Source organism: Telopea speciosissima, unplaced genomic scaffold, assembly GCF_018873765.1.
Source record: "Telopea speciosissima isolate NSW1024214 ecotype Mountain lineage unplaced genomic scaffold, Tspe_v1 Tspe_v1.0297, whole genome shotgun sequence".
Classification (NCBI taxonomy): Eukaryota; Viridiplantae; Streptophyta; class Magnoliopsida; order Proteales; family Proteaceae; genus Telopea; species Telopea speciosissima.
This window is the reverse complement of record NW_025317633.1, coordinates 797-24,591: the sequence shown is the minus strand read 5'-3', so window position 1 is coordinate 24,591 and position 23,795 is coordinate 797. Positions and strand designations below refer to the sequence as shown.

Sequence of the window (23,795 nt, the reverse complement as noted above, 5' to 3'; positions counted from 1 at the left end):
AGGCCAGACGGTTTTTCAGGTGCGTTTTATAGACATTGTTGGGATATAATTGTTGTTGATGTCTGTAGGTCAGTTAGGAATTTTTTTTTAAAAGGGAATTATTCTTAGGGGCATCAATAATTGCTTTATTACCTTGATTCCAAAGGTTGAATGTGTTGTCTCTTAGTTTAAATTTTGCCCCATACGAATGTGCAATTTTATCCGCAAAGTTCTATAAAAAATCATAGCAAATAGGCTTATTGTCCTTCAACCTATGTTGATATCCGAGGAGCAGGGAGCTTTTAAAAAACGCAAGGTTATATTTTCCAATATCAGCTTGGCCTCGATGTTGATAATTTAATGCATAAATCTATGAGAGTTGGTGGGATAAGGCCGAAGTTTGATGTGTAGAAAGCCTATGACACGTTATACTGGAGCTTCATTTTCAATGTTTTTTAGAGAGGTTTGGCTTTAGTATCCATTGGATTTCCTGGTTGCAGCAGCTTCTAATCTTTGCTCCCATCTCTGTTCTTGTTAATGGTGGCCATGTGAGTTTCTATGGAGTTGAAAGGGGTTTGAATCAAGGAGATCCCCTCTCTTGCTTGTTGTTTATTATTACCCAAGAGGTGTTGTGTACAATTCTCAGGAAGATGGTGGAGGAAAACAAGATCAAGCCTTTGAGAGGTCCAAGGGATTCTCTAACCCCTAGACATCTCCTTTTCATTAATAATGTTTTTATTTTTTAAATGGCTCTTTTAGGTATGTGCCGGTGCTAGGAGATTTTCAAGAGAAATATCAAAACTTCTTTAGCCAAAAGATCAACTTGGAAAAAAGTAAATTGTTCTATGGCTCCATTAGCCCCCTAGGGGGCAGCATATCTCGGAGTTGTTTAACATCCTCAAATGCAAATTTCCAACCATATATTTGGGCGTGGAGATTTTTAAAGGCTGGGTCACCAAGGAAGTTATGATGCCCGTTATGGATAAATTCAAGAAGCAGCTTTCAGGTGGCAAAGAAAGCATCTTTCCTTCGCTAGTAGGGTAGAGTTTGTAAGGTCATACATTCTAAGCATCCTAATTCATAATTTCTTGGTGTACTGGTGGCCTATATTTTTGGTGATATTAATGGAACAATACATCTGGTTGGGTAATGTTGAGGTTCGCAAGGCTATGGCAGTCAAATATGATGTGTTCTGCAAGCCAAAGGTCAAAGGGAGGGCCTTGGCATTCAAAGACTTTGGGATATCAATACGGCTCTATTATGCAAGCTTGCTTAGTCTATAAAGCATGATTCTTCTATGGTTAGCAACTTCTTTAGAGCCAGATTTGTCAATGTTGATGGGTCCCTAAAGAATTATTACAAATCCTCATCTATTTGGCCTGATAATAAAAAAAGGTGTGGCCTGTGATTCAGCAACATGAGAGATGGGTTATTGGAAATGGCATTTCGATAAAAATATTGGAAGGATCGATGGCTAGGGATGAGCCAATAGTTGAGGCATCAGGGCTTCACTTAGATTTATTTAAAGATAAATCCACGAAGGTGGTGGACTTCATTGTTAAGTCGTCTTGGAATTTCCCATAGGTATCTTCTACATTCCTTGTTGATATTTTTCTTTGGACAAATCAAATATTTACCCATCTCCTACTATTGAGGACCAGTGCTTTTGTAATTTAACATTTTTCGGGAAATTCTCTATACTTTCGGGGTGGGAGGAAAAAAGAAGGAGAAATCCAAGGGTGGTCTTGTATGGAGTGGTTTGGAATAAATTCCTTCTTCCCTAATATTCATGCTTTGCTTGGAGATTTTTATAGGAAAATTCCAACTGATGAGTCACTTAGGTTGAAGGGTGTGCAGACAGTTTCTCATTATGAGCTCTGATATAATGCATCTAAGACCATTTTCCATCTATTTTTTGAGTGTGAATACTCAAAACAAGTATGGCGTGGGTTTCTGGATTATTTTGGTTTTTATTGGCCCTCCCCTGGTTCTTTTGAAGAACTAAATGTATGGTGGAAAAGGCAGGCCAAGATGGTTTTCATGTCCGATGCTTGGTTAAATGGTGTTGTCTTGGTTCCTTATGTTCTATGGGTGGAATATAACGAAAGGAAGTTTGAGGGGACATCAAGAATAATTAGTAACTCCCTCAGTATGATGGTCCTGTTAAGGAGCTAGCAAGTTCTTTCACTTCTCTAGTATGTAATTCCCAAAGTTTGACCTATGCAAGAAGGCTGAAAATTTCTATTGTCCCTAACCTGATGCTAATTATCAGGGAGGTTTTTTTGTGTAGGGGATGGGTCAAACGGAATGTAGATGGTTGTTCTAATGGTAACCCAGGTAGAGCTGGGGTGGGTGGAACTATCAGAGATGGGCAGTATGTTACTAACTCAGCCTTCAGCGTGTTCATTGGAGTAAAAACTAATTGTGTGGATAAGTTTGAGGTAGTAGTTCAAGGTATTAGAAGAGCTAAACTCTTGGGGGTGTCCAAAATATGGATAGAGTTTGATTCGGCAACAGTAACAAGCGCTATTTACTCTAATTCCATCCACGGTTTGTTAAGCAGGATTGGATTGCCTTTGCTATTTTCTTGAATTGAATCCAATGAAAATTTCTCATTGCTTTAGGGAAGTGAATCCTATTGCGGATTACCTAGCTAGCTAGTGACAAAAAGAAAAGAGTCTTATCAATTGGTTTGCAGCTTCCCCTGATATGTGAGGGAGTTTTTATTGGATGATTTTACGGGTCAGGGAAGATATTGTTTTAGTTAGTGCGAGTTGTTCCCAATGGAGTTTTTTGTAGGGTTTGTGTATCCTTATCCTTTGTGTTTCTTGTATTAATCTAGACATGCCTGGACGTAAAACATCTGTACATTTTTTAAATCTTAATTTAAAGGGAAATTTACATCTACCACCGCTGTGTTTTCAAACAATTACGTCTACCACCCCTAGGATTTCATCTATTTCATAAACTTCCCCTATATTTTGAAAGGTTCATACAAAAGTACCCCTACCGTTAGATGAGAACAGTTAAGTGATGATGTCATCGCCCAATTATTAACTGAATGCCCATAATACCCTTAATGAAAGTGCTTTTACATATTTACTCCCATATGTTTGAAACATCATCTCTCTCTCTCTCTCTCTCTCTCTCTCTCACGTCTCCGTGGATAAGGAACATCTCCATTCACCTTCTCGAACTCACACAAACATTTCACCAAGCTCCCACCATCACCTTTGGGGATCACCTACAAGTTGGACTTGAGATGCTTGTAGAACTTATAGTCTCAGCTAAAATTATAAAACTCAGAGAAGGCAGTACAGAACTTATCGTGTCAGCAAGGTACGTGATTGCAGCAGGTCGAGAAGAATCTCCTCTTTAGTTTAGTCTTTATATATCAATAATGGCGGAGAATTTTTTGGGAGACCCATTGAGGCGCTTCTTCTGGAGCCCTCCAATCTTTCAACAGTGGTCTGGAACTCCGGATCACTAGCCCTTATGGAATGGCTTGAAACTCCCACTGCCAACATTTATAAGATCAACATCCGAGGTACCTTCAAATTCATCAAATTCTCTTTATTTTCCGCTAATTGACGTTGTGGGTTTTCATGGGTTGTGTTTTATTTGATTGAACTTGATGATTCTGTTTGAGTAGAATTCGGGAAGGATGACATAAAGGTTCAAGTAGAAGATGGGAATGTTCTGCAGATAAGAGGAGAAGGAACAAAAGAGGAATCAGTTGGGAAAGATGCAGTTTGGCACATAGCTGAGAAAGGGAATTTGAAGGGAGAGTTCTCTAGAGAAATTGTGTTGCCAGAGAATGTGAAGGTTTATCAGATAAAAGCTCAAGTAGAAAATGGTGTTCTTATTATAGTTGTCCCCAAAGATACAAGTCCCAAATCATCGAAAGTTCATAATATTAACATTACTAGCAAGCTTTGAGCCTTGTGGTTTCTAGATTTGGGTTTGGATGATTTTTCAACTGAATATTGAGAGTGAGGTCAAGAGTTTGAGTTAATCTCCAAGATCACTGTATTTATAAGTAGGGGATGGATGGGACAAAGAGGAGAGGACAAGAGAAAAAAATAAAAGAAGAGAGGAACTCCTTGGAGATGCCTGCAACGTCCTTCGGCGCAACAATGGAAGGTCGTCAGGTCCCAACCCTTATTGCTTCAAGTAGGTATGCAGCGGTAACAAGGGTGGGGTGGGGTGGGTTTATTTATATATAAGAAAGGGCAAAATTGTCATTTCCTTCCAAAACTAATAGAGTTAGTACTCAGGGGTAGATGTAATTTTTGAAATCCCAGGGGTGGTAGACGTAATTGTTTGAAATCCCAAGGGTGGTAGACATAAATTTCCATAATTTAAAATCTTGTTAACCTTGAGCAAAAATTTATTTCCTTCCACAATAGATAAGATTGTGTACTACAAACTTTTCAAATTAATAGGAAATAAGATCGCTTTTGATTGCCCTAACTTGGTTTCCAAAATAATAAAAAACTCCTCAAAAAAAGGAAAGTATTGATCTCGGTTGAGGTTCTCATAGGGAAGTTCTCTCTATATAATCGGTTTAGGGGAAGGGAGCCTTCCTTGCCCCTAATAGGGAAGTTATCTCTATAGAATCGGTTGAGGGGAAGGGAGGCTTCTGGATTAGTAAAATGCTGAATTAGCTTCCACTTGTGGCTGGTTATGTTCACAGTGAAGTAGATACGTGGGGTTTCTTCTAGAAGCCAAATCCACATTGCAAGGGGTGAATCGGCCTTGATGATGTGGCCTAGTCTGAATCGATCTTAAGCTTGATCTTGGCTTGGTTTGGGATGCAAGTCTGGGCATGCATCATACCCTCTAGGTTGAAAAAGATTTTGTCCTTGAACTCTTGCCTTGATCAATGATGCTTGTTGCCCACTGGGGTCGAATGGAAACTAACAGAAGTCATTGGTGATATCTTCAATTGAATATAACAGGATTTTCAACTCAACTTCGGATTTAATGGCGATAGCAATTGATATGTTCATGGCTCAACTAAATGAGGGATTAAAATATGACTTGTTGTTGATGCTTATACAGTGAACAAATTGAAGTTGAGACGGGAAAGAAATAACAACAAATTATGGATCATCATATATACTGGCAATGTTGATCCACTAGAACATGTCTATATTCATCTTTTCCGCTACATTGTTAGCAAATAAATAAAGAAAGTGGCACAGTTGCAATAGCTCCAAATATGGATCTCAATATGGTTTCATATTTAGCGTTTCCTTAGCAAAGAAATCTTAAAAAACAGAAATTGATACACATGATGGAACCAAATCAAAGAACTGTGTGGTGATCTTCTCAAGGGGAAGATCGATGGTCATTGAGACTATTTCGTTGCAATGGAAATAGTCACTTACATTAAATATTGCTGGCTCACCGTATTGTGCTTCTGAGCACAATCATGTTCAAGACTTTCAAAACCGATGTGTTCATCGACGTACTCATCTTGGTACTCGTCGAAGACTAGGGGGTTGTTCAAACCAACCTGGTTAACTATTCAATTGCCTTCAATGTCAACTTTGGAAGCTGAACTTGTAATAACTGGTTCATCATCGTCTTCGATGTCTACTTATGAAGATAAACTGGTAATTTCTAGTTCATTGTCATTAAAGCTCATATCCCATATTTTTGGAGTTCAATTGGAGGATATATGTCAATGAGTACTCCTCATTTGAATAAATTTTTTGACTCTTTTAAGATGAAGACAAAGAAAGCAATAGATACCTCCTCATTCGAACTCGAACGAGGATGAAGCATTTTTCAAACGTTCATTCTCGAGGCATAATTTGGCGAGTTCTTGCTGAGCACACAAAAGTTCATTCCCAAGGTGTAATTCAGCAAGTTCTTGCTGAACGAGCAAAGGTTCTTGTAATTGGCACCGTTACAGTCTCTCATTCTCCTTTAAGGCTCTAATACCTCTTGCAGCAGCCTGATGGAAGCTATGGATCAGGAGAATCAAGAATGCACAGGTATGTCACTGAGTTGATCCATCGAACAAGGCCCCAACATTTTGCAGGCAAACTCTCTTGAGTTCAAAAAGAGTAAGTCTCAACTTTATTCAAATCTTCCATTAACTATCTTAATGAGAAAAGCTCTTACCTTTTATAAGAATCCAAAGCCTAAATTTAATATCCAAGCCTATTAAATCCCACAACTAAGATTACTTGCAAATTATATCACAAAATAAGAAGATAATTAAATAATAAAAGAAATCCTAATTTTAGCTAGGCTCTTTGACAATTAAGAAATACTAAAATAAATAAAATCAAATTAAAGAAGGTGTGGAACTTGTAGAATTCAACTAAGGCATGGCTGCCTTCCTTCAAAATCATCCATCTCTCTCTATCCCTCCTCAAATCATCCAAGCATGGATGTTCCACAAAATGGTCCCACTACGTTGCATGGATGGCAGTTAGGCTGTTTCCTTGTGAAATTCGTCCTATGCATGGTGCTAGCTTCATTCCAAAAATAGGACAAGAGTTGTGTCCTTCCAAAATAGTTAAGATTGTATACAAAGGACTTTAAAAATTAATAGGAAATGCGATCTCTTTTGCTTGCGCTAACTTGGTTTAAAAAAGAATAGCAAACTCCTCCTAAAAATAGGGAAGCTATCTCTATAGAAATTAGTTGAGGGGAAGATAGGCTTCCTTGCCAAAGATTTCTAGCCATGTAGAATGTTGAGTTAGCTTCCACTTGCAGCTGGTTGTGTTCATACTAATGTAGACACATGGGGTTTCTTCTAGAAGCCAAATCCATATGGTAAGGGTGAATCGGCCTTGACGATGTGGCCTAGTTTGAACTGATTTGAAGCTTGATCCTGGCTCGGTTTGGGATCCAAGTTTGGGCATGCATCAAAGTCCGTTTGAAGCATTGTTGCATTGTACCTTATTGCAGCAATCCAATGGTAATGGTTTTTTAACCATTCCTTCATGCCTAGGTCAGTGTACTATACTTTTATTTTTCTCATTCCTAAGTCTAATAATCTTATGGGGTTTGGTGGCTATAGGCCTATTGCCTTCTGTAATTTACTTTAGAAGTTCATTTCAAAGATTGTGGCCAATAGGATCCAAAAGGTGTTTGGCCTCCTTATCTCCCCTAATCAATGCATTTATTAAGGGGAGGTTAATTGCAAACAACATCCTAGTTTTTCGTGATGTGGTTAGGGGAATCACTCTAAAGAATTCTTTTCCTGTGACCATCCTCAAGCTATACCTCCACAAAGCGTTTGACTCGTTGAGGTGGTGCTACCTTTTCCATATGATGGACTTGATGGAGTTTCCACTTAGATTTGTTTAATGGGTGAAACAGTGTGTGACAACTCAATGTTTTCTGTTCTAGTGAATGGGATCCCTATAGTATTCTGTGTTGGAGGAAGGGGAATTGGACAAGGGGATCCACCTTCCCCTTACCTTTTTACTATTTCTAAGGAGGTTTTGTCCATATTGGAAGTCTAGATTCCTTTCTTTTGTTGGTCCTGTACAGGTTATTATCTCTGTTCTCAAAGGAGGTTACATTTATTGGTAAGGTTTATTTGAGTTACCTACGCATGTGACCAAGAAGTTGGACTCGATATTTTATAATTTCTTATGGTCAGGGCTGTCTTTGGAGAAGAAAATTCATTACATTGCTTGGGATGATATTTGTAAGCTGGAAAAGGAAGGAGTTCTTGGGGAAGGCGTACTAAAGATATGAATGTAACTGGAATTTTAAAGGAAGTTTTAGGGGTGTCAACGGGCCGGTTCGGGCCGGTTTCGGTTCGGGCCGGTTTCGGTTTCGGTGCAGTTTGGTTTCGTGTCGGTTTCGGTTTATGATAACGGGTTGATATCGGTTTGGATTCGGTTTGGTACCGGTTTTATATAACTAGTAAGGTCCGGTTAGTGCTAATTTTTCTTCTCTTTCTCTTTTAAGTACATAAAATATTTCAAATACAATGCATCTTTGTATCCTATGTCCTATGGCCTATGGATACAATTGGTTGGGTAATCACTAACAAAGGATATGAGATAAAGTGAGAAACTATCACAACACATTTAGGGGGCTAGTGATTTACTCATTTATCGGGTTAGGTCGGTTCGGTTTGGGTTCGGGCCTAACGGTTCGGGCTACCGGTGCACCGTCGGGCTAGCCCAAACCAAACCAAACCGTTTGCCTTTATGGATCCACAAACCGAACCAAACCATTAAGAGTTCGGTCCGGTGTGGTCCGGGCTGGTTTGGGCCCGTTTCACCGGTTCGGGTTGGGTATTGACACCCCTAGGAAGTTTGATGGGTGGCCTCCAAAAAAGATTCTCTTTGGGTGAAGTGGACAAGCATAGATATCTGAAAATACTCCATTTCGATGGTTCAACCAGGAAATAATTGTTACTAAGTTTGGTGGAAGATTTTGAGGTATCATTATCTTGTTGAACCTTATGTTCATCACATAGTTGGGAATGGTGCCTCTACTCTGGTTTGGCTGGACCCTTGGCACCATGCAAGGGTTCTTCTCAACAGATTAAATGATCGCATTTGTTATGATGCAAACACTAATAGATTGGCAGGGGTACAATCCATTCTTTTTTATGGTAGATGGAGCCATAGTCCTCCCACTTCATCAAATCTTAGCTTGGTTTGGGGGCAGCTTAGCAGTATCAACAGATGCAATGACTTGGGGAAGGGCTCAGTCATTTGGTCGGCTTCTTCATCAGGTTATTCTCCACTAAATCATCTTGGAACATTGTGAGGTGTCTAGCCCTAGAGGTGGAATGGGCATCTTCAATATGGTTTAGGTCTTATATTCCCAGGCACTCGGCAACATCATGGAGATGTTTGGTGGATGGTCTCCCTTTATCTAAGGATCAGCTCCGAAAGCGTATAATATTGGTTGCTCTCTTTTGAAGCTTCTGTTGGGAGGGTTCAGAGAGTAGGGACCTCTTCTTCTTTGAGTGCTCCTTTACTAAAATGATTTTGAGAAATATTATGAGTCTTTCTTCTCCTTCTTGAAGATCTTTGGGTACTATCCTTTTAAAATCCATTTGGACTAGAAATACCATTAGGGGAGATCCTATTTGGTGTATTACAAAACTGCCGTTCTACTCTATGATTGCCCACATTTGGAAGGAGAGAAACTTCCATTTAAATAAGACAAAGACGCTGCCTTGCATGATTAGAGACATCAATGCGGATGTAGAGGATAAGTGTAGAGCTATTACTCCTATGAGAAGCCAATCCCCTACGAACATCTACCTTGTTTAGAAATGGGGACTCCATCCTATCTAGATCGAGGGGCATAAGCCCTTCGTAAGTTGATATTAGGGGCTGATCATTGTTGTTCATACTACTTTTGCTTTTGGTTTGGTTTGATTTGTAGTGCCTTCCAAGCCTATTGGTTTTTTGTGGCTTAGCTTGGCTGCCTTGCTGTTGTAATTATTTTCCTTCCTTCTCAATAAATTGATAGGGAGAAGGATAGGTATGCTAGGGATATATCGTATGCTAGCACCCTATGAGTCACTTTCTCTTCCACCCTTTGAAATGACTTCCTTACCCCTCAAAGGGAGGAAGAGGGAGATAGACAGATAGGGTGCAAGCATACGGTATACCGCTAGCATACCCAAATGGATTTTTTTTATTCTTGAAATATTTAATGCTGATACAACCAAAACAATTTCAATTTTTGACCAAAAATATATTTGTTGGCTATTTCATGAAATTAATCCCAAATTGAAATATAAATCATACCAAATGTAGCCTTAGATATATGATGGAATTGTTTATGTTGTGGGAAAATGGTGGCATTTTGCATAGCTGTGTTTGATATATTTCCACTAAAATGATTCAGTTGCTGACTTAAAAATTAAGCATTTGTAGGTATAAGATAACTCACATCAATTTGGAGTTTGTGCAAGTTGGGAGCGCTTCTAATCAAGCAGAGTCCCGCTGAGATCATATGCATATCATTAAAGCAGATTTCCAGGTCCAATTTCTTTAGATGATAAAAAGTATTTGAAAGCCTCTTGGGTATCAAATCCACAGCAAAGAACTACACATAAAAGAACATGCAAGAAATAGGTGTCTGAAAATGTATTTAAATGAATAAAGGGAAATGCACTAAATCATATTCATGAAATCATCTTACTTTTAGAAAATTCCCACCCACAGAAAGCATCTGAAGACCAACAAGACTTCCAAAAACCTTCATCAAACGGGAAATTCCGTCCTGCTTATGATTCATAAGTACTCCTTGGAAACCAAAACATTGCAAATTAAGAGATACATATGCTAGAAGTGGGGTGTTCTTGAAGCAAATATTTTGCATAACCTTGCAAAAACCATCAACAACTAACTCTTGCAGCTTAGGAGCATAAATAACTAGGTCAGTGGAACCTATAAACCCGTCTATCATCAATCTCTCAAGTATTGGGCACTTGGAAATCAGTTCCTCAAATGTGAAGCCGACACAGTCAACTTTATATAGAGAAAGGCTCCGGAGGTACTCAAAGCATGCAAACATTGGTGGATGTCCAAGTGTGCAAAAACTGAGTTCCAAATGAGTCAGTTTTTCACAAGAGTAGAGAGATGATAGTAAGTCATAACGCTCATACATGGGCTGCGGACAATGGATTAATTTCTGCATATAATTTCTTGATAGGCATAGCATCCACTCATCTATTATATCAGGGGAATTTGGAATACACAAATGAGAGATCTTGAACTTGCAGATTGGGACTCTATGAAGCGAGAGAACTCCATCAATAAATCTTGCAAGCTTGTCATTTTGGTTTATCAAATCATCTCCAAGGGAACAATCGAATATAAGTTGTGGAAGAGTAACCCAATTATACCTCCACCATTTCGATAATATGCATGTTCTCACGGCTTCCCTTATAGACAAACGGGAAAGGATGTTTTCTATGATGTTTGGAGGCATATCATTGATTTGATCTCCATGTAAACTTGGACCCCTCTTCATCTTTGAAAGGGATGACGTTTGCAAGTTGTGCTCTTAGTTGCTTCTGACGTCCAAAATAGACTACGTTAGCAGATCAAACTCATCAACACATATGATCATCTATAAATGCTCATCAGTTTCCTCACAAGGGATGAGAAGTAGATTCAAACACCTATGAGAACAAAAGGAATGCTAAGCAAACCTAATGAACGGATTGCTTACAATTGCATGCATGCTTAAGAAGAATCTAAAACTCTTTCTTTAAAACCTTTTCCATTAAATTTTGGCTCAACTAGACCGACAGACGTACCGGTACGTGGTTTAAACCCTCAATTTAGAGCTTAGTGATCGAGACCCTCTACCGGCTTTACCTCTGCAACTGATTGCCTTCACGGTTGAGAAACGAAGATGATTTCTTCGACTACCTTTGTACCGTTTCACAGCATTGCTCCTATAAGGTTTTTAACTTTTCAATCGAGCGTTACTTTGGGATGGTCGATACATGCACAAGGGGGTTTTAACTTTTCAAATGAGCATTACATGCATAAAGCTTATCCCCTAGAGGGGCTGTGTGGGCCCCCTGGCTTTTTTAACTATTGAACTTAGGAGAAAGAAATCCTACACGAACAGTGTGAAATGTGATTCCCACTTTAGACTGTTTTCATGCAAGACAGACTCAAACGCATCATTCACATTGTTAGATGGACCATTGGATGGATAAGGAATTTCTTGAATGGAGGATATGTGTTGCGTCAGGAAATCGTCCGATGGTCCTTCGAGTGCCGTAACCTGCAAAAGACCCCGAGTGGCAAAGGAGAACCGGTGTGGTTCCGGCCTAGGACTCTTCGATACCTAAGTTAGATATCTTTGAGCAAACAGATGAGTGAGTAAAATTCCAGATGCCTTATGGAGAAACATACCTTCCTTTTTATAATGGAGTATGGTGGTGCGAAGAGTCCTGTTTGATGGCGAATAATCTCCATAGCAGATAGAGTCCCAGAGTGTCGGGGGTTCTTCATGGTTGGTTGCTTCTCTATGGAGAGATAGTGTCCTGATAGGAATGGTGTCTCTAATAGATAGATGAAGGTGTGTGGTGTTTCTAGATGAAGTGTTTATGTCCGTCTTGGAGTGTGTAGTTGGTAGAGGATAGTACAAAGTCCTGAAGGTGGTAGGGGTCTTGTTCAGGACGGTGGGAGAGAGTCCAGGTGACGGTGTAGTTCTTGTTGGGGATGACGGTAGTATCCCAGTCCAAGTCTATGAAGGGTGATTGCTTGATTCATGTTATAGTGGGCCGCGCGGTTCGAACCTGCGGTTGGTCTTTTGTCGGCCCGGTCTTGGTCCGCCTCTCTGGACCGGGGACACGTGGTGACCATAGGCTACCTTCTCGATCCTAGTATACCTGGTCTCCAAGTCAATTAAGACATGACTAACATAGTAGATGGGTCTTTGCACCCTTGCTTCTTCCTTCAATAGTACCGCGCTTACTGCGATCGGGGTTGCAATCAGGTAAACCTGCAGCTCTTCATTGGGTTCTGACCTCCCAAGCAATGGTGGATTCTCGAGGTGTTCCTTCAGCTCATCGAACGCTTTCTAACACTCCTCGGTCTAGGAAAAGTCTTTAGGACTTCGGACATTCTTCAACGTCTTGAAGAACGGCAGGCACTTATCACCCGATGATGAGCACATTTATGTATGAAATCTTAGGGCATAAAGCATACATTTTACCACATTGGACAGAGTTACTCGGTGCTTTCTTGTGCTTTTCAGGGATTAGGTGAATTATTGTGAAAATGGAGGAGATGATGGTAAGGAGATGTTTTTAAGTTTTTAGAGGTGTTAATAGTATGGATGCTTAGCCCATCGAGTTAGCTTCGCAATGGTTCAAACGTCACTTGATTCCGAGTTGAAACGAAGAAGTTATGGCCGTTTTCGTAACGACGCGTGAAAGTGGTCTGCAGGGGTTTATTTATAATTATTAACAGTCGGATGGGGATAAAGTGAAGTGGAAGTTCGGATTTCAGGGGCCTTAATGCAATTATCAGAAGTTACTTTACTCTACCCGAAAGATTCCATTTGGAAGGCTCTGGACAGTCCAACTTCAACTTGAGATATCTTGGGCTCCCCAAGTCCGAATTGGACGAAATTTGGGTCTATTTTGGGTGATTTTTCGCAAGGAACACAATGGTGAGGCCTATATAAGCACCCCATGCTTCACGTTTTCTGAAGGACAGAATGAGTATTTTATTTATTCTTAAAGGAGTCCTAGTCATCACCCTTACTCTCTCTCTCTCCTCCAACTTCTCAAGGGCACTTCTGGAATTCTATTTGGGATAGATTTATATTTTCTCATCTATGGAAGGTTGAAAAATCAAAGATGCTTTGATTTTATTGCTTGAAGAAGATATCTACAAAGAAAAGGAAGCACTTGTTAGAATTGAAGTTTATTTTTCTAGAAATAGAAGGTCTATGTAAACAATCTTCTCTTCTTCTTTTTTTTTTTTTTTTTTTTTTTTTCTTTTTTTTTAGGATTCAAGGCATTGTAAAAGAGGAAAGAGAAGAGAATATTCTCTTTTCTTAGGGAACATTTTTCCTACACTTCCATCTTCTCTCTTCTCCTCTCTTCCACTTATAAATACCCCCTACCTCTCTTGTAAAAATTGTTCATTCACTTAGTGAAATTTCTTCTCTTCTTCTCCTTCTAATTTGTGATTTTTGGCTTTTCTAAGTTCTAGTTTGCTTTTATGATTTTTAGTTAATGGTTATAATAGGTTTAGTTTATGCTTTAATTTCAATTTAAGTCTTCAATTGGGTTGTAATTTCTTAATTCTAGTTTAGATTTTAAGCCTTCTAGTTTAAGTTCTTAAGTTGATGACAAGACTTGAAGATTTAGAAGAGGAGGCCATGGTAAGTTTATGCAAGTATTCAAGCTTTTCATTTACACTCATGCAAGCACATCCAGGTTTTACTATCTAAACTCTCAATCTCATTCTCCATCTCCTCTATCTCTCTCTATCTTCTTCTTCTTCCCCCTCTATTTCTTTTATTTTAATTTTATATGGTTGTGGTTTATGGATGCATTTTTATTCCCTTATTTCTTTTTATGTGGTTAGTATGTGTGGCTGCATTTTTATTCCTTTCAATTCGCTTTAGTTTGATAGGTTAGATGCTCATGTGTTAGGACGCCGATTTAATCCCTTAATTTTGTTAGATGGTTATGGGTTAGGATGCATTGATTTTCGTTAGTTTAATTAGTTTAATTTAACACTTTAATTTGGTTCACTTTGCATTACTTTTAAGTTAGTTAAATAGAGTGGCGTATATCTCCTCGTGTTCGACCCGTAGCTACAATTGACCCGTACGCTTGCTGTTTTATTTTAACTCAAACAAGTTTTTGGCGCCGTTGCCGGGGAGATTATTGTCCATTTTATTTATCTGATTTTTAAGTAGTTCGAAGTGTTTTAGTTTATTATTTTCTCTTCTTTTTTTTGAAAAAAAAAAAAAAAAAAACCAGTTTTTGAAAACCTCTTCTTGTTTCTCTTCTGTTTCAAATAGTGTGCACCCAATCTAAAGTCCTTCATATGCTTCAACCCTCCATCTTTTGGTGTCCCTCATAGGATTAAGTTACCTATGATGCTACATCTTGACTTGGTTGGGTGTGTGACTTATCTTTGGAGGTGACCACTCTTGATAACAGGAAAGCGATATAGTGAGAGTGTTGGAAACATAAACGTATAGTAGACCTCCATTCTACATCAGAATCCATATTGGAGTCGCACGTAGGTGGCTATAGAAGACTATATGGGTTCCCTTGCTGTCAACCTATATGGCATCCTTACAGCTTTTGAACCATTGTTTCGCTTTTTGAGGGATAGAGATGCACTATCTACCTTGGGCTCCCTCTTGTTTCTAGTTTTTTTTTTTTAAGTGTTTTATTTATGTTTTTTAATTTTTTTAAAGGAGACCTCATATCTGTTTAGGTGGCTAAGGTGTGGACTCGTGATTCAAGTAATCGTCTTATTAGAAGACCACCTTCTCTACCACCTTTGACCATGGGTGACCAACAACCCAAGACTCTTAAGGATAGGTTTTACCCCACCAGGGCTGCACAACCCTCATGCATTAGTCTGCCTGTTGTTACAGGGAATAACTATGAACTCAAGACCAACTTCCTCAGCATGCTACCCCATTTCTATGGGATGGCTAATGAGGATGCATATCTCTTCCTTAGGGAATTTGAGGAGGTCTGTGTTCTAATTAAGGTCCAGAATTTGACTGATGATGCAGTTAGGCTTAGGTTTATATCATTTGCCTTGAAAGACCAGGCCAAGAAGTGGCTCTATGGACTGCCAACAAACTCCATTAATACATGGGATGAGTTCACCATTGTCTTTTTGAGAAAATTCTTCCCTCTTCACAAGACCAATAAGCTTAAAAGTGACATCCTCCAGTTCAGGCAGAAACCACATGAGTCCTTTTCTAATTTCATGGAAAGATTCAAGGACCTCCTCTTAGAATGCCCTCACCATGGTTTTGACTTGTGATAGCTATGCCTAATTATTTATGAGGGTATTGATTATCAGACCAAGCAACTTGTAGAGTCTATGTGCCCAGCAGGCTTTACTTCTTTTTCTGAGGAAAATGATGCATGGACATTCTTAACCAACTTGGCTGATAAGACTAAGGAATGGGAATCTTCCCAAGAGGCTGAAAGGACCACTAAGGGATATCTCATTGAGGGTATGTCAGCCAAGGAGGCCAAACTTGACAGCCTCATAAAACGGTTGGAGTCCATAGTTCTTAAAGAATCTATACCAGTTAATCCGGTCAACCAGGTCAACCATGTGTCGGTATGCAGTTGGTGCCAAACCTCTAGACACCTTTCTGAGGAATGCCCCAATACCTTGGTGGGCAATTCCAGCACTGAGAATGTAAGTGCTCTCTACCAAAATAACCCATATAAAAATACTTACAATCCAGGATGGAGAAATCACCCCAATTTCTCATGGAATCAAGGGAACCAAGCAGGCCCATCCAACTTTAACCATCAAGGCCAGGTTGGTGCCCAAAGGCCCAACTATGCACCACAAAGCCAAGGAATGTCTCCTAACTCCTTTCCCCCTCATCCTCATCCAGGACCTTCTATTAATTCTGCTAGGCCTCCTCTCCTTGCACCTTATCAGCAACCCCCAGGGTTTACCAATATAGGAGAGGCAACAAGACTGAATGAGATGGACAACAAGATAGCTTTTCTCATGACAAGCCACAATAACATGGAAAAACAACTCACCCAGCTTGTCACAATCCTGCATGAGAGGGAAACAGGGAAGTTACCTAGCCAGCCTGAGCCAAATCCTAGGCATCAGGTTCATATTTAGTAAGGTACCCAAGCTCCTCCAACCAATGTTGCACAAGGCCAATAGCACCAAGGGCCCTCCAGACAGGTAAATGTTATTTATGCTTTAAGGAGTGGCCGTCAGTATCAACAGGCGAGTGCACCTCAGTCTTTATCATCTCATACTCCTGTTGACTCTCCCCCTTCTGAAGAGGCCATTGAAGTACCTACTATTCCAGGTTCGTCTGATGAACCTAAAGATATACCAGATGATTTGGTTGAGAAAACCAAAGAGGATTCTACTGAGAAAGTTAAAAAGACCAACCATGAAAGAATTTATACCCCACTTGCCCCTTTCCCAAATAGGTTGGTTAGTAAGAAGTCTCCTTCTGTGGAGAAGATATTGGATGTGTTCAAACAGGTTCAGGTGAATATCCCCTTGTTGGATGCTATTGCCCAGATCCCCGCTTATGCTAAAGTCCTCAAAGACTTATGCACCCAAAAGCGGACCACCAATGTGCCCAAAAAGGCATTCTTGGCTGCTAACATTAGTTCTCTAATCTCACAGCTAGTAGCAGCCAAGCATAAGGATCCTGGAAGCCCCACCATCTCTTGCACTATAGGCCATACTACTATTGATCATGCCTTATTGGACCTTGGTGCAAGTGTGAACCTCTTACCCTTTCATATCTACCAACAACTGGGATTGGGAGAACTGAAACCGACCAAAATTACTCTTCAACTTGCAGATCGGTCGATTAAAGTTCCTAAGGGAATGATTGAGGATGTCCTATTGAAGGTTGGGAAATTTATTTTTTCTGTGGATTTTATTGTTTTAGATACCCAACCCACTGCCAACTTCAAGGACCAAATTCCAATCATATTGGGTAGACCATTCCTAGCTACCAGTAATGCTTTAATCAATTGTAGGAATGGTCTCATGAAATTATCTTTTGGCAATACTTCTGTTGACTTCAATGTGTTTAGGTTGGGCAAGCAGCCTGACATGGATGAAGAGGTGCATATGCTTCAAGGATTTCTCAATGATATTGATACGTTCTTTGAGATTGATTTTGATTCGGGATTTCAAAAATGTATGCAAGAATTGGAGGGTGTTGACGATACTCCCTTATCTGAGGTCTGGAGCATCCAACCACCTTTGGAGCCCCTTGGACCCCTATCCACTTTCATTCCCAAACCCTCTATTATTGAGCCCCCCACATTAGAGTTGAAGGCATTGCCCTCCAACCTTAAATATGCCTTCTTAGGACATGATCATACTCTTCCTATTATTATTGCTTCTGATTTGACTTCTATTCAGGAAGAAGATTTGATTAAGCTTCTAATGGACCATAAAGAAGCCATAGGTTGGACCATGTCTGACATCAAAGGTATTAGCCCCTCCATTGTTCAACATCATATACATTTGATGGAGAGTTCCAAACCTTCTAGGGAACCCCAAAGGAGGGCTAATCCTGTGATGAAAGAGGCAATCAAGAAAGAGATCCTAAAATGCTTGGATCATGGCATCATTTATCCTATTTCTGATAGCCAATGGGTGAGTCCTGTGCAGGTTGTGCCTAAGAAAGGAGGAGTCACTGTAGTCAAAAATGCCAATAATGAGTTGATTCCAACCCGTATCCAAACGAGATGGAGAGTGTGCATTGACTATAGGAAATTGAATGCGGCAACTTAGAAGGACCACTTCCCCTTGCCTTTTATTGATCAGATGTTAGAGAGACTAGCTAGCCATGAATATTATTATTTTTTTGATGGTTATGCAGGCTATAACCAAATTTCCATTGCTCTAGAGGACCAACACAAGACTACTTTCACATGCCCTTATGGAACCTTTGCTTACCGGCGTATGCCTTTTGGGCTTTGCAATGCCCCTGCTACATTCCAAAGGTGCATGATGAGTATCTTTTCTGATATGGTAGAGCACTTCCTAGAGGTGTTTATGGATGATTTTTCTATTCACGGCTCTATTTTTTCTAATTGCTTGCATCATCTCTCTTTGATTCTTAAAAGATGCATAGAAAAGAACTTGGTCCTGAATTGGGAGAAGTGCCACTTCATGGTGAAGCAAGGTATAGTTCTTGGTCACATTGTGTCTAAAGAAGGGATCAAGGTAGATAGATCTAAGGTGGACCTTATAGCCAATTTATCACCACCCAAGAGTGTGAAGGACATTCGATCTTTTCTTGGCCATGCAGGTTTTTATAGAAGATTCATCAAGGATTTTAGCCAGATAGCTAGACCTCTCACCTCTCTTTTGGCAAAGGACTATCCATTTGATTTCTCTTCTGAGTGTCATGATAGTTTTGAGTAATTGAAAAGAGCTTTGACCTCAGCCCCCATTATTCAAGCTCCAAATTGGACAGTTTTATTTGAGCTTATGTGTGATATCTCTGATTTTGCTATAGGGGCTGTTCTTGGGCAAAGAATCAACAAATTGCCCCTTGTGATTTATTATGCAATTAGGACTCTTAATGATGCACATCTTAATTATGCCACCACTGAGAAAGAATTTTTAGCTGTTGTGTTTGCTTTAGAGAAGTTTAGGCCCTACTTGGTTGGATCACATGTGATGGTTTATACTGACCATGCAGCTATCAAATATCTTGTGCAGAAAAAAGATGCAAAGGCTCGCCTCATTAGGTGGGTCCTTTTGTTACAAGAATTTGATCTTGAAATTAGAGATAAGAAAGGGTGTGAAAATTTGGTTGCAGACCATCTATCCCGGCTGCCTAATTCCTTGATGTTGATTCACCAGCAACGAGAATTTTCCGATGAGTATCCGATGGCGGTGTCTAGTGAACCTTGGTTTCTTGACATTGTTAATTATCCGGTTACGGGTGTGACACCTGCACATTGGTCCACCCAAGATAAGAATCGTTTCTTTTCACAAGTTAAGTATTTCTTTTGGGATGATCCTTATCTTTTTAAGACCGCCGGATCAAGTAATCCGGAGATGTGTCCCTGATCATGAGCAACAATCTATCTTATCTTTGTGCCATGATCAGGCTTGTGGAGGCCATTTTGGGCCTAATAGGACTGCGGCCAAGGTTTTACAGTGTGGATTTTATTGGCCTAGTCTGTTTAAAGATGCTTTTACTTATTGTAAGTCATGTTCTTCATGCCAATCCTTAGGACGTCTTACTAAGAGAAATATGATGCCCCTCAACCAAATTCTGGTGGTTGAGGTGTTTGATGTATGGGGTATTGATTTCATGGGGCCTTTTCCTAACTCTTTTGGTAACCTGTACATATTACTTGCTGTGGACTATGTGTCCAAATGGATTGAGGCAGTTGCTTGTAAGACCAATGACCACAAGGTGGTTGTGAAATTTCTGAAGGAGAACACCTTCTCCAGTTTTGGTACTCCCTGGGCTATCATTAGTGATCGGGGCAAGCATTTTTGTAATCGGCCTTTTGAGGCCCTCATGAGAAAGTATGGTGTCGTCCATAAGTTGGCTACACCCTATCATCCCCAAGCCAGTGGCCAGGTTGAGGTTTCAAATAGGCAGATCAAGCAAATTCTTGAGAAAACCATCAACCCGAACCGCAAGGATTGGTCTAACCGGTTGGTAGATGCGTTGTGGGCCCATAGGACAGCCTTCAAGACCAATCTTGGTCAATCTTCGTACTGTCTGGTGTATGGAAAGGCATGTCACTTACCTGTAGAGATTGAGCACAAGGCCTTTTGGGCTATCAAGAAGCTTAACTTTGACCTACCCACTGCAGGTGCCCATAGGAAACTTTAACTATCTGAGTTGGAAGAGCTTAGGAATGAGGCATATGAGAATGCCCGGATTTACAAAGAAAAAACCAAGGCTTTCCATGATAGGCACATTTTGAGAAAATCTTTTGAGGTAGGCCAGAAAGTTTTGTTGTACAATTCTCGTTTGCATATCTTTCTAGGTAAGCTGCGTTCTAGATGGGATGACCCCTATATTGTTCAAAAAGTTTATCCTCATGGGGCTGTTGAAGTCTTCAATCTAAGTACATGAGCTACTTTCAAGGTCAATGGCCAAAGATTGAAGCCGAACATAGAGATGCCTACTCCAGTTGAAGAAGAGGTCATGGATCTCCATGAGCCTCTTTACCTTGACCCCTAATATCCTAGTATGTATCCCCTCCCTTGTCCTTATTCTTTCTTTTCTGCATGCATTGAGGACACTGCATGAATTAAGTGTGGGGGGGTGTGTTGGACTTTAATTGTGAATTTTGATTGTGGCGATAGTCTTTGGTTATGTGCATAAGTCTTTTCGATTTGTAAAGCGAGAGTGAGAGGGAATTAGGTGCCCTAACATGCGAAATAATAAAAAAATCCCTTTTCAAGGATGGTAGTTGGTTTGTATCCAGTGATGGAGATTGAGTTTGAAAATATGAGTGCTACTTCATGTGATGGTTAGATTCTTCTATGTGTTTATGGACCCCTTTGATCTTTTGGCTAGTAGTTGAGACCAATTTGTTTGTGGAAAGGCATGAAAGTGAAAGTGAATGAAAAAAAAAAAAAAGAGAGAGAGAAACAGAAAGAAAAGAGGAATTCCTTGGGACTAGACAGGGCACTGTGCCTCATGAAGCAGGGTGACTTGATCAAAATTCCTTGGAAGGAAACTAAAAAAAAAAAAAAAAAAAAAACTCTTGAATCAATGTCTCAATGTCTTATGGATACGTGCAAAAAGCAAAGCTACCAAGTATTCGGGTGTCTGGTGTATGCTCCACCATGTCATTCAGAGAACAGTAGTAGAGTAGAAAAAGAGTTTGTTGTTGAGAAAGAAAAAAAAAAAAAAAAATTTTTGCCTTAATGCTTGGAAAAGAAAGTATGGTAAAAAATACTCAATGCCTAAGTCTTTGGTTCCATCAGCGCTATGAGTGGTTTACTTGAAGGTGAGTAGTGTTCAGAAAATATGAGGAGATCCCTTGACCTTGATGCATGCTTGTTACTTGAATTGATGTGGGGTAATAAAATTCAAGTGTGGGGGAACCTTTGGCTCCTTAATCTTTAGTTGAGTATTTCTTTGAGATTGTGTGCCCTATCTTACTTATGCCATGAGAAAAATTTACGTCATTCTTTTTTTGATTTATTAAATTTTGGGTGTATATTCACTGCAAACACCCACGAGACACAACTCGTCCACTAGGGGTAACCTAGGGGTTGAAAGGCTTGTTGCACATGCTAAGTGCAACCGTGATTCCTACGAAAGTGAGTTAGGATTTTTTTTGCATTCTAGGTTAGTTTATCTTTTGCTTTACTTGAGGACAAGTAACGTTCAAGTGTGGGGGAATCTGATGAGCACATTTATGTGTGAAATCTTAGGGCATAAAACATACATTTTACCACATTGGACAGAGTTACTCGGTGCTTTCTTGTGCTTTTCAGGGTTTAGGCGAATTAGTGTGAAAATAGAAGAGATGATGCTAAGGAAATGTTTTTAAGCTTTTTAGAGGTGTTAATAGTATGTATGCTTAGCCCATTGAGTCAGCTTCGCAACGGTTCAAACGGCACTTGATTCCGAGTTGAAACGAAGAAGTTATAGCCATTTTCGTAACGACGCGCGAAAGTGGTCTGGCGGGGTTTATTTATAATTATTAACAGTCGGATGGAGATAAAGTGAAGTGGAAGTTCGGATTTCAGGGGCCTTAATGCAATTATCAGAAGTTACTTTACTGTACCCGAAAGATTCCATTTGGAAGGCTCTGGACAGTCCAACTTCAACTTGAGATATCTAGTGCTCCCCAAGTCCGAATTGGACGAAATTTGGGTCTATTTTGGGTGATTTTTCGCAAGGAACACAACGGTGAGGCCTATATAAGCACCCCATGCTCCACGTTTTCTGAAGGGCAGAATGGATATTTTATTTATTCTTAAAGGAATCCTAGTCATCACCCTTACTCTCTCTCTCTCCTCCAACTTCTCAAGGGCACTTTTGGAATTCTACTTGGGATAGATTTATATTTTCTCATCTATGGAAGGTTGAAAAATCAAAGATGCTTTGATTTTATTGCTTGAAGAAGATATCTACAAAGAAAAGGAAGCACTTGTTAGAATTGGAAGTTTATTTTTCTAGAAATAGAAGGTCTATGTAAACAATCTTCTCTTCTTCTTCTTTTTTTTTAGGATTCAAGGCATTGTAAAAGAGGAAAGAGAAGAGAATATTCTCTTTTCTTAGGAAACATTTCTCCTACACTTCCATCTTCTCTCTTCTCCTCTCTTCCACCTATAAATACCCTCTACCTCTCTTGTAAAAATTGCTCATTCACTTAGTGAAATTTCTTCTCTTCTTCTCCTTCTAATTTGTGATTTTTGGCTTTTCTAAGTTCTAGTTTGCTTTTATGATTTTTAGTTAATGGTTATAATAGGTTTAGTTTATGCTTTAATTTCAATTTAAGTCTTCAATTGGGTTGTAATTTCTTAATTCTAGTTTAGGTTTTAAGCCTTCTAGTCTAAGTTCTTAAGTTGATGACAAGACTTGAAGATTTAGAAGAGGAGGTCATGGTAAGTTTATGCAAGTATTCAAGCTTTTCATTTACATTCATGCAAGCACATCTAGGTTTTACTATCTAAACTCTCAATCTCATTCTCCATCTTCTCTATCTCTCTCTATCTTCTTCTTCTTCCCCCTCTATTTCTTTTATTTTAATTTTATATGGTTGTGGTTTATGGATGCATTTTTATTCCCTTATTTCTTTTTATGTGGTTAGTATGTGTGGCTGCATTTTTATTCCTTTCAATTTGCTTTAGTTTGATAGGTTAGATGCTCATGTGTTAGGACGCCGATTTAATCCCTTAATTTTGTTAGATGCTTATGAGTTAGGATGCATTGATTTTCGTTAGTTTAATTAGTTTAATTTAACACTTTAATTTGGTTTACTTTGCATTACTTTTAAGTTAGTTAAATAGAGTGGCGTATATCTCCTCATGTTCGACCCGTAGCTACGATTGACCCGTACACTTGCGGTTTTATTTTAACTCAAACACCTAACTGTGACATGAACCTTGAAAGGGCGACGACCCTTCCATTCAACCTCTGCACTTCTCTGACCGTCTGTGGTGGTGCCATATCTTGGATGTTCTTGATCATGGATGGGTTGGCTTCTATTCTGCGTACTGAGACCATGAACCTTAGGAACTTCCTTGAGGTTACTCCGAAGGTACACTTTGCAGGATTTAATTTCATCTGGTTCCTTCTCAGTACCGTGAATACTTCCTCCAGGTCGGTCAGGTGTTGGTGGGCTTGGACGCTTTTCACGAGCATGTCATCTATGTACACCTCCATGTTGCGTCCGATCTGTTCCTCGAACATCTTGTTGATCATCCTTTGGTAGGTGGCCCCTGCATTCTTCAGTCCGAACGGCATGACACGATAGCAGTAGTTTTCCTTGTCCGTTCAAAATGTGGTGTAAGACTCATCATCCTAATGCATGAGGATCTGGTTATACCCAAAGTAGGTGTCCATGAACCTGACCATCTCATGGCCTACAGTCGCATCGATCAATAGGTCGATCCTGGGTA

The 23,795-nt window shown here is 39.7% G+C and overlaps 1 protein-coding gene and 1 pseudogene across 1 annotated transcript; one reads left to right on the top strand and one right to left on the bottom strand.

The window, feature by feature from the left end:
• The first annotated feature begins 3,284 nt into the window (after window positions 1-3,284).
• LOC122647948 lies at window positions 3,285-3,918 on the top strand (annotated as a pseudogene).
• A 5,928-nt stretch (window positions 3,919-9,846) lies between these two features.
• On the bottom strand, window positions 9,847-10,962 carry LOC122647947 (F-box/FBD/LRR-repeat protein At1g13570-like). The gene is made up of 2 exons (XM_043841237.1): window positions 10,129-10,962; window positions 9,847-10,032 (listed from the first exon to the last, which is right to left on the bottom strand). The coding sequence occupies exons 1-2, from the start codon at window positions 10,960-10,962 to the stop codon at window positions 9,847-9,849; spliced, it is 1,020 nt and encodes a 339-aa protein (XP_043697172.1).
• Between the last annotated feature and the right edge of the window lie 12,833 nt (window positions 10,963-23,795).

Excerpts from the sequence above, each read along its gene's own strand:
- LOC122647947 (XM_043841237.1), bottom strand. The coding sequence starts at position 10,962 with ATGAAGAGGGGTCCAAGTTTACATGGAGATCAAATCAATGATATGCCT. Across the intron at positions 10,033-10,128 it reads TGGGTGGGAATTTTCTAAAA|TTCTTTGCTGTGGATTTGAT; the intron begins GTAAGATGATTT and ends TTTTATGTGTAG.